Below are 13,016 nucleotides of genomic sequence, written 5' to 3'. Positions count from 1 at the left end.
CCTGTTTCTCCGCTGAGCTGAGAGCGTCATCAGTCCGCTGGGATTAAACTCACTGCCGATGAGACAGGTAACACAAAGACCACATGAAAAGACAGGGCCCACGTCCACACCGATCAGACCCAACAGTCTGTCACGAGCTCTCTGCTTTTTGAATCCCGCCGCCTTCACCGTGTCTTACCTTATCGTTGAGGTCTAGGACGTAGGTGCTGTGTCTCCACTTGGTGAGGACGATGGGGTCCTGCTGCTTCCTCTCCAGACTGCGACTCTTGGGAACCTCTCCGGACTGAGGGGAGATATTGTACTGCGGGGGCAGAGAGGACAGCTGAAGTTTAGACGCCACAGAGTTATTCCAGCTCACCTTTCAGTGTAGTCCCTCCGTCCTACCTCTCCTGATACTCTCCACAGCACCATTGGACAGAGGGAGTTCTCTTACAGCTCAGGCATTGTCTTCAACAGTCCCCAGTAAAGTCCACTGATAATACCCATGTCCGCACTACAGCCCACTCGCTCTGAGAATGGACTGCTGGTTTGTGATCAGCTCTCTGGATTAGCAGGTACACAGCCAGTAATAGTCTGTCACCCAAACCTGGCTCCTGTGTGAGCTCATCAGACTCTCATCCACTTACACTGACAGGAGAGGGCTTAGGAATACACACCATGGGGAGGAGGAGCCACGCAAAAGTGTGTTACCGGGTAGTGGTGTGAGGTGATGTAATCGAAGAAGATTTTCCACTTTCAAGAGGAGGGGGTGACTTTAAATGAGGTGCGAGTGAGGCAGCAGACGGACAGATGATGTTCATAGGATAATCTTACCTTGGGTAGTTCCCATTCTGACCTGGATCCATCAGCGCTGTAGTAGTAGGGCCGGCCTTGCTCGTCCACGTGTTTTATCCACTGCGAATACAAACAGCGTTCAGCAATCAAAGATAAGGAAAACAACCAGATTTGACACCATTTGCAGAGAGTGAATCTATAACGACATGCAGAAGGTGCCCCCCCCCCCCCCCCGATCCCTGCACAACAGGGATCAGTCCATATAAGGTGCACGGTTGATCAGTGGACTGCACCTTCTCCTGTGTGTACTCAGAGACGTAGAGTGTGTGTCCGTGTTCATCCAGCTCCTCGGACCAGCCTCTAGGGGGCGACCCGTACTGGCTGTCAGACTGACTGGAGTGGGTGCTGTGACAGTTTTCCTCTGAGGACAGCGGCTGAAGAAGAGACACAGAGAGACGCTTCATGAGACATGGTGGTTCAGTGTTCTCAACAAATATGTCCATGAGGACATTACAACCCTTTTACTTTTGTATGTCTGTTTTCTGCTACTTTGAATTTCTCTAGCTACAAAAGCTGCTTAGCTTGGCTAGCTTAACAGTAATGATACAAAGACTGGAAACCATTAACCTGGCTCTGTCAAACTGCTGCTTTTACAGTTCAGTTTAGGGCAAAAATAACAAAGAAAGTGCAGTATAATGTGTGAACAGAGCTTTAGAGGTGCTGGTAGGCACATTATTTTACCTTTGGACAGAGCCAGGCTGGCTGTTTCTGCCTGTTTATAGTCTTGCTAAGCTAAGCTAACCAGCTGCTGGCTGTAGCTTCATATTTACCATAAGTACATGTCAGTGATATCAATCATTTCATCTACCACATGCCACCAAAAAAAGTAAATAAGTGTATTTCCCTTGAGAACAGTTCCACCTCACCCCCACCACAACATCAAAACACTGCTCATACAAATGACACATTTGTCGTAACTATAGCTGCTGCTCATCCTTGTTGCCATTTATTACTAATTAACTTGTATATTTCATCCATCAATGAGTCAGCTGGTCTATAAAATGTAAAAAAAAATCCTCACATGAGAAGTTGTGACCAGCTTTAACTACAAATGAAACAATTCAAATGTATGTTGATTCATTTTCTTTTGGTTCACCCATCATCTCATTCATAATTAGACCACTGTAATTATTAGCTGTTACTCTTCCCTAGATGCTCCTGCAATAAACCAAACCACCACACGAGGGCAGTGTCAGACAGTGAGTCAGGAAGCTGCAACCTGACAGGAAATCTCCACTTCCCCCCTTCAAAGGCACTCATGTTTCCCTACCATCAGAGACCACAACAGCATTTTAAAAGTCCTTTGAGGTCCACCACACCGTCACCGCAGCCTGTTTGTTTAAGGCTTCATCTACACACTGTTTGTGTCCTCCGCCACTGTGGTTTCAGCTTCTCACATACAAACTGAATAGCTGAACCCTGTGCTTCAACATGGGATCACACCTACTGTTTGTCTGCCGAGTGGAGAAGTTGATTTGTTGCAGTCTTGTGTGCGTTTCATTTCACAGTTAGATGTTTTTTTACAGATTATCCGCTACGCAAAACATGACAAAATGGCTTCGGTTGGTTTAAGCGACCCTCACCTCACTCTCCACTGTGCCCTGGCTGTCTCCTCGGATGCTACTGGTGCTGCCGCTCGTGTCCCTGGTGCGCGGCGGCTTCCAGGTGCGCTCTCCGGTGGCGCGGTTGTAGTAGAAATGCCTGCCACTCAGGTCTTTGTGGGTCTCCCAGTCGCCCAGGATGTGAAGAGGGGAGCTGGACGGGACGGGGGGCAGGCTGGACTGAGAGATCTTCAGCTCCTGGAGGTTGGTGTAGACCGGCGAGTCGGACCGGCCCTGACCCGTAGGTGATGTTGTCTGGTGGAAGAAAAAAAGGACAGCGGAGAGGAGGTCAGATCATGCACACTTCTTCAAGATCTCATTTAAGATCTGAACACTTTTTCCTGTTTTCAGCTGATATTCCCTCATGTCTACAGTGACTCTAAATGTCCTGGTTGTCCTCTGAAAATGTCATGATATTCCAGGAATTCCCCAACCAGAAGGAGCCCTGAAACGACTTCAGAGAGTGCTGAGATCTAAGGATCTGTAGGAATGTTGGGCCTGCGCAGCACAGAAACCAGCAGCTATCACATCCTGGAAAGAGACTGAGGAATGTAACAAGCTGAGCTGTTAAAAGTCAAAATCACAAACATGCGCCTTTAGCAGCAAAATCCCAACTTTTCTTTCTAAGAGCATGAAGGTGAGGCGATGAGCTACGAGTCTCTCTGACGGTCTGCACGACAGGATGCAGCTGCTGATCACATCGGATGCCACATGTGGCTTGCAGATACTTTAAAACCATATCAGTCCGATTCCAATCAGGTCCTCAAACCAGATGGACTCAGCACGCTTACATAATCTTTTATCTGTCTATTCAGAGAGCAGAGACAAATGCTATGAACATAAAGAGCTACTGGTGTTAGCATGCAAGCTTTACTTACATAAGACCTTTCAAAACAGAAGTTACTCAGTGGTTTACAGGAAGAGAAAGAGAAAGAGAAGACAAAATATGAAGAGAAGTACAATTAAGTGCAGAGCTCAGAATGACAAGGCATAAAATGAAGAGAAAGTGAGAGAAAACGAGGATTTTAAGATGCTTTTTAAAGATGGTCACTGATGAGTCTGTTTGTGACCACCTTTAGTTTTCTACCTCGACCTTTGAACAGACAGAAATTGCTGCTTTTATGAAATTGTATGTAAAAATTAAGCTTTAAAATCAATCCTGTAAGTGACAAGGAACCGATGGAGAGAAGCTAAAATTGTACCGACGTGTGATTTATGCTAGCTTTTGTTAACAAGATTCTTGTAGAGTTCTGGACCAGCTTGAGCTGAGCTAGAGAACATTTACAGAGGCAGGTGATCAAGGTGTTAGCCGGGAATCAGACGGAGAACAGCCCAGAGTGACACGGCGCAGGAGGCTGAGCTGAGCTGCGATGAAATACAACGAGGAAAGGAAGTGCAGTGGCAGGAGGGTCAGACGACGTGTTAAAAGGCTTATCAGATGCCAAAACACTGCACGACACTTCATCATAAACACACAAGATTTTACAAGTCAAGCTTATCTTTCATCACAGCCATGGCGAGATAAACGAGACAATCGACCAGAGATGTGAGCCTGCGTGTATTTGATTAGCTGACGCGGTGCTTTGCTGGATGACGCTGCATCGCCAGCCTCATCAAAGCGCGCGTGACCTCCTACAGATCTGAAGCTAAGAGCCCACATGGAGCTCACCGCACTGCATCAACACATCACTAACTAACAGATAAGAAGATCATTCTGATTAAATGAATCCCTGCAACAAACGAGCAGATGAAACAAAAATCATCATGCATTTTGACAGGATACACGTTGCAGCATGTTGTCACTTTTCTGTGACACAACCATCAACAATGCTTCGAATTGCACAAAAAGGGTCGGTTAAAATGAGGATGGCAAGAGTGAGGAAACAAGCCGAGGAGGAAGGGGAAGTAGACGGGGAGATAAGACAGAGCCTGCATCTGAGCAGAGGGCCGGTGTTGGTGAGGTCTATGAGGAAAACTCAATGAGTGTGAGGGTGCTGTTTCACTGCTAAAGCTAGTTTCTAAATGACTTCACAGCTAAGAAGAGTCAACACAATAAACTGACACACAAACGCGGCGCTGCAGCATCAGCGCTGACACACTTCAAAGACAGTCCTAACAGCCATCTTTGAAAACTTGGCAGCACGCGAAGGTCACACCACAAAAGCCACGAAGCGACGTTTCCGTGGCGACCGCTCAGATCATTCAACAGCGGCGCGGATGCTTCTGAAAAACATTTCAGAGCAGAGCTGAGTCTGTGAGAGCGACGCCAGCCTCGCGTCTCTAGAGGAGATCCAGCACCGAACATAGTGTAAAACACAGAGCAGGTAAAGACCCGCGCAGACGCAGGTGTGCTGCAGGTGAGGAATGTGGGGGGGTGGGGGTGGGGGTGGGGGACGCACTTCAGTCAGAGGATTTGAACCGCGTTCAGGACACAGATGGGACTTCCTGCCGGTCTTGGAATAACAGGAATATTTTTCACATAAATTATTATTTAATATCCTGCACACAGGCGGGAGCAGAGGAAGGGTTTCAGCAGCGTCCTGCTGCTTTCAGTTAGGTTTACCCGCTGCTTCCCCGCTTCAGTCCAACACACAGCAAGTGCTCCAGCATGGAGGCCAACCGCTGAGAGATGACGGTTTGGCTGAACTCGGGTTCAGACTCATCCGTCACAACCGGAATGGAGCCGGGGAGCCGCGGCTTTAATTGGGTTTTTAGGGAATAATGTGGTAATGATCAGGTCTAAATGCAGATGATTGAGTGTGGCCTGAGCAGCGAGGCTGGGGTCAAATCTATTTAGATTCCACTCAGGCCAGACAAACCCAACTGCATCCGCTGGAGAAGCAATTAACAAGACATAACGTCCATTTTGACAGCAGTTAAAACAAAACATTTTGCTGCAGCCTCCACTTTCATTCAGACGGCAATCGTTTCGGACAGAGCGGAGGGTCCACAGGCGGGCATCATTTAACCTCATATTATTCATGCTGCCTTTCCAGGTAGTATGTCTTCACCTGTACTTAAAGAGGTAGTTTAGCTATTAAGTATCACAGCAACATAAAGTGAAGAGACAGAAGAAGAACGGTTAAAACTGACTGAAGATTCTCAGTCATCCACATCACGACTTATTATTAGCCACGCCATTAACACTCCCATCAGCCTCAGCTGAATTACTAAATGTTAGCATATCTGTGATAAATACAAACCAGCCGAAAACACTGACCCAGTCAATAGCTGTCAGTCGGGCTCTGGCACTATACCTTTAACAACCTTTTTACAAAGAAAAGTGGATGACTAACTGCTCCCTTGAAACTGAGCAACAAACTCAAAATAGAACTGATGTCAAGAGACAATGGGTGCCCTCTTTTGCGAAAACGGACTGTTCTGCATGAGACAGAAAAGCCTTATGCAACGTGCACCATATGCTCAGAGAGAGGTCCAACGCATGCTTGGAATAGCAGAGGACTGAACTCAACATCAAGTGCTTCACTGGCAGCCTGCAGTCACATAGTATCTGCAGGATTCAGACCGACTAACTTTTGTTAGGATGTTATTAATGCTACCTGGAATTCAATTTAACAATGCTGGCGGTGCCTGCCGGCATCTGATGAAAAGTCCTCCAACTATAAATGGACAGTTTGAGGAAAAGGACGCCAGGAAATGAACTGTTACGGACATGAAATCCATCTTTTGGCAAAAGATGCACTGCAAAGATACCTGCCAGGATACAAACAATAGACCCTCTAGACTATTTTTAGATGAAGAAAAGCCACATATTTCCATGTCCATCATGTCTCATTTCAGGCCCCTGTCTGTTGTTTCACCTTGTATCCAGAGCTGCACACAAACACGTCGTCATCATCCTCGCTGGCTCTCCTGTAACCTCTGAATATACTGAATGCGCGACGCATGGCGACCTCACGGCGGCCATCAACACAGTGACAGGACGCACGCCGACCCCTGTGGCTTCACCTGCCTCCAACACACACACACACACACAAATTCCCTTTTTTCTGTCAGCCCTTCTGGCTGTCTAGCAGTCCGGTTGAAGGTAGGAGGGAATTTGAGACGGACTGTGACGGAGGGAAAGGGGAACAGGATCCGTCCGCCCAGCAAACATACTCCTCTAACACAACAGGAAATTACAGCGAAAAACTCAGAGCTTCCTCCATCAGAGCGTGCTTCTGTGCGTTTGAGTCAAACTGGGCACTGACAGACGTGTTGACAGACACACTGGCAGTTCGGACTGTTTCACCACAGGCCGGCCTCTATATTTAAACCAGGCCACTACGCTCCACACCGCCGAGCAGAGAGGAAAGATAACACCGCCCATCACTCCTGTGCGCGGCCTTCGTCCTGCTCTCATCTTTCACGTGAACGAATGAGTGCCGAGGACATGATCGACTGAGCGAGCTGTTGCATAGTTTGAGGGGCCGGGAAAAAAAGAAAGCCTTGACACAGTTGAACAATCTTCACCTGCAGAGAAATGATAACTCACCTGTTCAGGCTGGGATCAAGAAGTGATGAGGTACACTTGTAAATAATACTACGAGAACAAGTATTCTATTGTCAGTTAGTCCTACTTCAACAGCCCTCTAAGCATTATGCAATGCATGTTGTAATGTCACGAAGATCTTTCATTCCATTTCTTCTTCTAAAACCACAAACAGGAAGTTTACGAGGCTTTTAACTGATGATACACAATATATCAGCCAATATTCCCTTTTTCACATAAAGAGCTTCTTATATAGAACACTCAATGTGTCCAAATGACTGAATCTGAGATTTGAGTGTGTATTTTCTCTACCTGAGAGGGATTACCTGAACCACCTGTGCAATCCCTTAAACCTTCAATCTTAAAAACTTAAAGATGCACTAATCAATATTTCATGTGGGATGTGAGAAGTATTGCTTGTAATGTCAACCCTCCGCGTTGGCCTCAGCTCTACAGAACTTTTAAGCATCTTTTCAGCTCATTCAACTTCACTGTTTTGGCTCAGAGCCACTTATCTCCCCCCTCAGGAGCTGGAGGAGACCAAAACATAATAACAGAAGGGTGAATATTGGACTTTGGTTTGTCAGGAGGCCAGAAACACACCTTCAAATGAAAGCTAACGCTGCTCCTTTCTGCTGCATGCGTTAATAAGACGTTATGAGGTAATAATACATACGTGTTGTGTTTACTGCCTGTTGTGCTTCCCCCAGGTGGACAAAAAACACAAGTAATGCAACTTTAAAGAAAAAAAATCTGGACTATACTGAAACGTGATGAGGGCAGCATGTATTACACAGTGTAAAGTCTTATTGTATTAACTTATTCGCTTCTTTACATGTGATCTAAGTTACACAAACTCCTGGAACACTGACCAGCACATAGAGGCACAGTTTATCTGCGATGAGCCACAACAGATATCATCAGCTCAATAACTCTCATGACAACAATCTTTCACACATTCATATCCGTGGTCAGCGGTGATGAATCCTTCCCACAATGCACTGGCAGTCCTCTCAATGACTGCCTGATCGGAAACCTCTCCTCGCTGTCGTCTCACGGGCGGATCCCTGGCTAGTTTGAAGTGAATGAGACGAGACAGAGGGCTGGGAGGCTGGGGATCGAGACCCGGGGTCTCTGACAGGTAATTAAAAATAGAGAAGACCTGAGGGGGCGGGAGGGATCGCTCATACAGCTCGGGGGAGAGAGGAGCGTATGAGGGATGGATGGAGTGAGAGATACAGGCAGGAGTGAGGAGAGAGAGAGAGAGAGAGAGAGAGAGAGAGAGAGAGAGAGAGAGAGAGAGAGATGTGTTGAATGCAGAACAGTCTCCACAGCAGCAGCAGTCTGTCTGCACGGCCATGATAAATGAGTTTCAGACTACAGGCCAGTACAGTATAGAATCCCTGCAAACTGCATTTGAATGCATTGCGCAGCCTGCAGAGTGTGTAGGCACACGCAGCATGGAAATGTGTGATTAATTCAACTCAGAGAGGTCTAATGTGGAGGCAGAGGAGAAGAGACGCACGCAGCGAGAGCAAAAGACCTGATGAGAATTGGCTTGTTAATGGCGCCCGGTGAGATTGCGCTCTGCCGCGTGGAACACAGCTTACTGTAGCCCTTGTATTTATCACCAGGTTGGGAATACTACTCTGTGTCCTCCCCCTTCCTCCCCCCACCTCTGGTCTATCCACCTGCCCCACTGTGCTTGTACAATCACTAGAAACTGCCTGCGCCTCGCACCATAAATTATTCTGCTGGTAAAGAAGTGCAGGTCAGGGTGAGGGCAGGGCTGTAGGTGCACCCAGAGTCCACTAGGTGTCTCTCTCGGGTCGGCAGGGAGGACGGGAAGCGGGGCGCTGGTGAGTGGGTGGGAGTCTCCATCAAATGCATGTGGCCATGAGGAGAGTAGCGTGAGGGGGAGGGCTTTCTCTGGATGCACACATGGCAGCCCACTCTGCAGCATCTCCATGCTGCACTCTGAGACATCATTTGTATCCGTGCAGCAGCAACGCACGCTCACGCTCCATACATCCCACGCAGAAACAGCGCTAGCGCTTCATTCTTTCGGTTGTCTTGGACAGAGACTGTGATGTGATTCCGTCATGTTGCTGCAGCTGATTCAGAATGTGCTGAATGTACTGACAACGTTGCTGCTGCTGCTGCTGCCAGGATCCACGCAGAGACAAAGACAGTGGAACACATTCGATCAGCTCTTCAGACCCAACACTGGCTTCTAATTGAAAATTGTAATGCTTGTACTGCACATAAATGGCTAATTGACACAGCACCAGCATGTATCACTGACCTGCTGGTACAATATTAAAGTGCACAACCTCGTAAGGTTAAGAATGCTGTGATACAACGTGTCATCTAGACAACGACATTAGACTAACAGTGTCCAAATTGGCAGAACGGAAGGTTAAAAAGCCTGCTGTCCTGGCTGCATCCTCCTGGACACAACTGAAGGTTATGATGTTCAGTTTTTGTGCTGCTTCATCTGTACGGTCGCTGTGGAGGCTGCGATTATTGGTGCTGCTAAATTGTATATCAATGAGGGAGGTTTGTCTATATGTCTGCACATCTTTTCTTTTGAAATCTCTTTCAAATTATTTGCCTTACAGGACGTGGACATGTCTTTACAAATCTTGCCACAACAGCTTGTCAAATCACTGCGGACCCGAGCACACACAGATCAAGTCTAAAGGTGGCCATGTTTCATGTTAAAGGCTGTGGACACTATCACAGCAGTGAGGCTAAAATAATTAGCCTGCGTTTTGTTTAAAAGCTCTTTCCATCTTGTGTCACAGATGGCGCCTGCATCAGTGTCGCACCTCGGAGCGTGTGTGCATTGCCCCTAACTACGTTACATAACGTGATTGTGTAATTGAATTAGATGGAAGCAGGTTAAAGGAGCTGTGGTGGGGTGGTGGGGAGAGGTGGCACGGTGACTGACGGAGCTGCATCCGTGACCATGGCGACACCTGGCCAATCAGGCAGTCCCGCAGAGGAGCGTTTGAAGATGGACCGCGGGGGCTGGGGGTGGGGGTGGGGGGGGGGGCACGCCACCTCCGAGCCAATGCATCAATCCACGCCGCTCCCTCTGTTCTTTTGTCCTCAGTCCTCTCATCTTTCTCTGTTGACCTCTTCCCACCTCCTTCATCTTTCACTCCTTTTTCCCCTCTCTAACACAGAAACACACACACACACACACACACACACACACACACACACACACACACAGCAAACCCTCCCTGCCCTTTTCCCCCCACAGCATCCTCCAGTAATCATGCACCAAACCTCTTGGCCATTCTCTCCCTTTCTCTCTGCCCTCTCCCAGGCTCAGCCAACGCCCACCCCCCACCCCCCCCCCTCTCCCTCTGCTCCAGGAGGTATGATGCTGATCATGATGGCTGTGTCCATATGAGCAGATTAACCTACATTTCCACCTCACTGGGTGTCAGACCACATTCGCTCACTCCCCCATCATCACATTTGTGGCATTTCACAAGCCAAACCACCCCCCCCGCCATCAAGAGCTCTCTTCACAAGCAGAGACTGACACACACATCAACGTGAACACAAGAGCAAGAGCAGATGCTTACGATCACACACGCCGCTCCTCGCTTTCCTTTGCAACCAGCTCCAGCCCTGCACTGTAGCTCAGCGAGGCATCGTGCTTAAAAACACCTAATACTCATCTTGGGTGAAAAAGATTCAAAAGGGAGTGTGGGTAGAAGAAAATGTTAATGGCATTCGAATATTGACTTACAAATGCAACTCACACACACATGCAGGTCAGCAAGACTCGACCGGGGTTCGTGAGTGAAAGCACAGAAAATCCGGAGAAACCCTGAGATGAAAGTGAGTCAGCATCTTTTCACTCGTCAGGATGACGACAGCTACTTTCATTTCATGGATCAGAGGATTCGGCGCGGCCCACAGCCTGACAGAGACGAGAGCAATTAACCTTTTTGGTCCTGAGCTGATAGCGCTCAGCTAAAATGTCACTTTGTGTCTGTGGAAATACACCCTGCTCCTGATAAACCTCTAGTAGCTCCATGGATGCGGTGTCTGCAACTGGTCTAATAGACCCTGCTGCTGCTGCTGCTGCTGCTGCTTGGATACTGCAGACAAAGAAGCTTCAAGGCTGCAGAAAAGGCCACTTTACCAGATTAGAGCACAGAATGGTATAATCATGTAGAAAACAAGCTGCGATTGACAGCTCGAGTTTTGGTGTCGAGCTGATCTGGTTTACATAATTTCGGCTACTTTACAGACTGAGGGCTGTGCGAGCAGCATCTCTGTTGTCTTCATGTCTTCTGTGTGAGTAACAGAAGGGGTTTGCTGTGCCGCACGCTGCCTCTCCAATCACATTTTCCTCTTGAAATGTTAATGAGCTAGGGAGGGAGAATTTTGAGGACGGGGGAAGCCTGCAGCTCCCCTCCCTCTTGCGCACTCTCATGTGCATATGGGGAGACGCTGTCATTGGCCAAGAACCAGTCTGCCGTCCTGGGCCGCGGATTCTGCAGTACGAGTGTGCCAGTAAGTGAGCTTAACTAGAGCGAGGGAATCAAACAATTCATATCTGGGACAACACGTCCATGGTTATTTTATAGGCACCCAATGGATCACAGGGTTTGGCTTCCATTTGGGGCTCCGACTTGAGTCTGAGCGTGAAAGCAAACACAGACGAGCCAGAATCAGCCAGACATCTCCTTTTTAGTCCAGTTCCTCTCTTTAAAGCATATGGAGACATTCCTGGAGTGTTTAAGAATGTGTGTGTATGTCTCAAATATCGCCAGGTCTGTGCAGCAGGAGCATACAGCTGCTGGAGTTTGTGTGTGTGAGGATGCACAGTTGTGAGACACGGAATCTGAGATCATGTTTTTGCATTGGTGCTTACTGTCAGCGTGCATGATATGATTTGTGTAACAAGCCGTTTGGGGTGGCAGCACCTGCGTCCCTGCAGCACCTGGGCATGCCTTGTCTCAGCGTCTCCTGGGGTGTGTTGCTTTCCTCTCTCGCTATAGTCATCAGATCTGTGCAGCCTAGGCACACACAGCTTCCACCGGCCTGCCCACACCGCAAAGCAACGCGCACCTCTGAGAAACACTCAGAGAAAGTGATTGTGTGGTTGAAACAGAGACAAAGAGACTGCATGTGCACGCTATGCAGCGACTCCTACGGTCCTCTCCTCTAGGGGGTCACAGGCCGTGGAGCCACACAGCAGGCGTGACTCCCAATTCCCCAGCAGTCTGCCCGGTGCGTGTGCTGCGCTCCCACCCCTCCTCCTCTTTCTCCTCATCTTCTGCCAAACCTGGACTCAGCGACACCGCTCCTCTGAAAGCTGCACACCAGTCACGAGCCAGCGTCTGTGCTCTCCGATCAAAGTGTGAGACGGACAGATTTGTGGGACGGGATGACAGAGCAGCGCTGCAATCTGTTACCCACACAAGCATCCAATAAAAAGGAGGAACGGGATGTGATGGATTCTGCGTGCGCTCCTGAGAGAGAAGGCTGAACGGGAAGGGGCCCGGTAAATGAATTCTGGCTACAGAAGTCAAACGACCTGCCAGCGCCCTGACAGCATCAATTTGTTGTGTTTAGTCGCGGACAGGTTTTGGGGGGGAAACATATCGACGACGAGCCGAAGGAAAATTCAATTTCTTTAATGGAACCGGCGTTGCCAAATCTCTCTCTTATTACTCATTTCGAGTGGTCTTTGCCGTACAAAGACTCTCTGTGTTCTTACTCGCTGCCATCAGGTTTTTTGCTGCTGCAGGGCCAAGACAAACAGAGGGTCTGTTCTGCGCTGACACCACTAAACATTACACATTAGATTCTCACACTTGGCACTATGAAAACCTGGTTAATTAGTGCCACTGCAGGCTGTTTCCAGGTCAGTGTTTTTACAGACATACCTAGAGCAATATCATCATCGGGACGTGAAAAGAGCAGCACCCAGGCTGCACATGCGACAGAAACTTTTCTAGCTGGTGCCTGATCCATCCACCCGTGGCTCTGGCTATTAACAGCAGACCGCACCACTGTACTTTCTGATCTATTTTGCTTCCAGAATGATTGTTTCT

The 13,016-nt window shown here is 48.3% G+C and overlaps 1 protein-coding gene across 6 annotated transcripts in view; it reads right to left on the bottom strand.

Annotated features, from left to right (window-relative positions):
* The window catches only part of LOC143339805 (rho GTPase-activating protein 12-like), a 49,690-nt gene that overhangs the window by 7,897 nt on the left and 28,777 nt on the right, over positions 1-13,016 (bottom strand). For all 6 annotated transcript variants that reach the window (XM_076761268.1, XM_076761264.1, XM_076761267.1 and 3 more), the window contains exons 3-6: positions 2,418-2,690; positions 1,068-1,208; positions 814-894; positions 179-301 (exon numbers count right to left, since the gene is read on the bottom strand). In XM_076761268.1, coding sequence (XP_076617383.1) covers positions 179-301; positions 814-894; positions 1,068-1,208; positions 2,418-2,690 — 618 coding nt within the window. The remainder of the gene's footprint in view (positions 1-178; positions 302-813; positions 895-1,067; positions 1,209-2,417; positions 2,691-13,016) is intronic.

This window comes from Chaetodon auriga, chromosome 21 (assembly GCF_051107435.1).
Source record: "Chaetodon auriga isolate fChaAug3 chromosome 21, fChaAug3.hap1, whole genome shotgun sequence".
NCBI lineage: Eukaryota > Metazoa > Chordata > Actinopteri > Chaetodontiformes > Chaetodontidae > Chaetodon > Chaetodon auriga.
The sequence above is the reverse complement of the archived record's forward strand: the minus strand, read 5'-3'. Positions and strand labels throughout refer to the sequence as shown.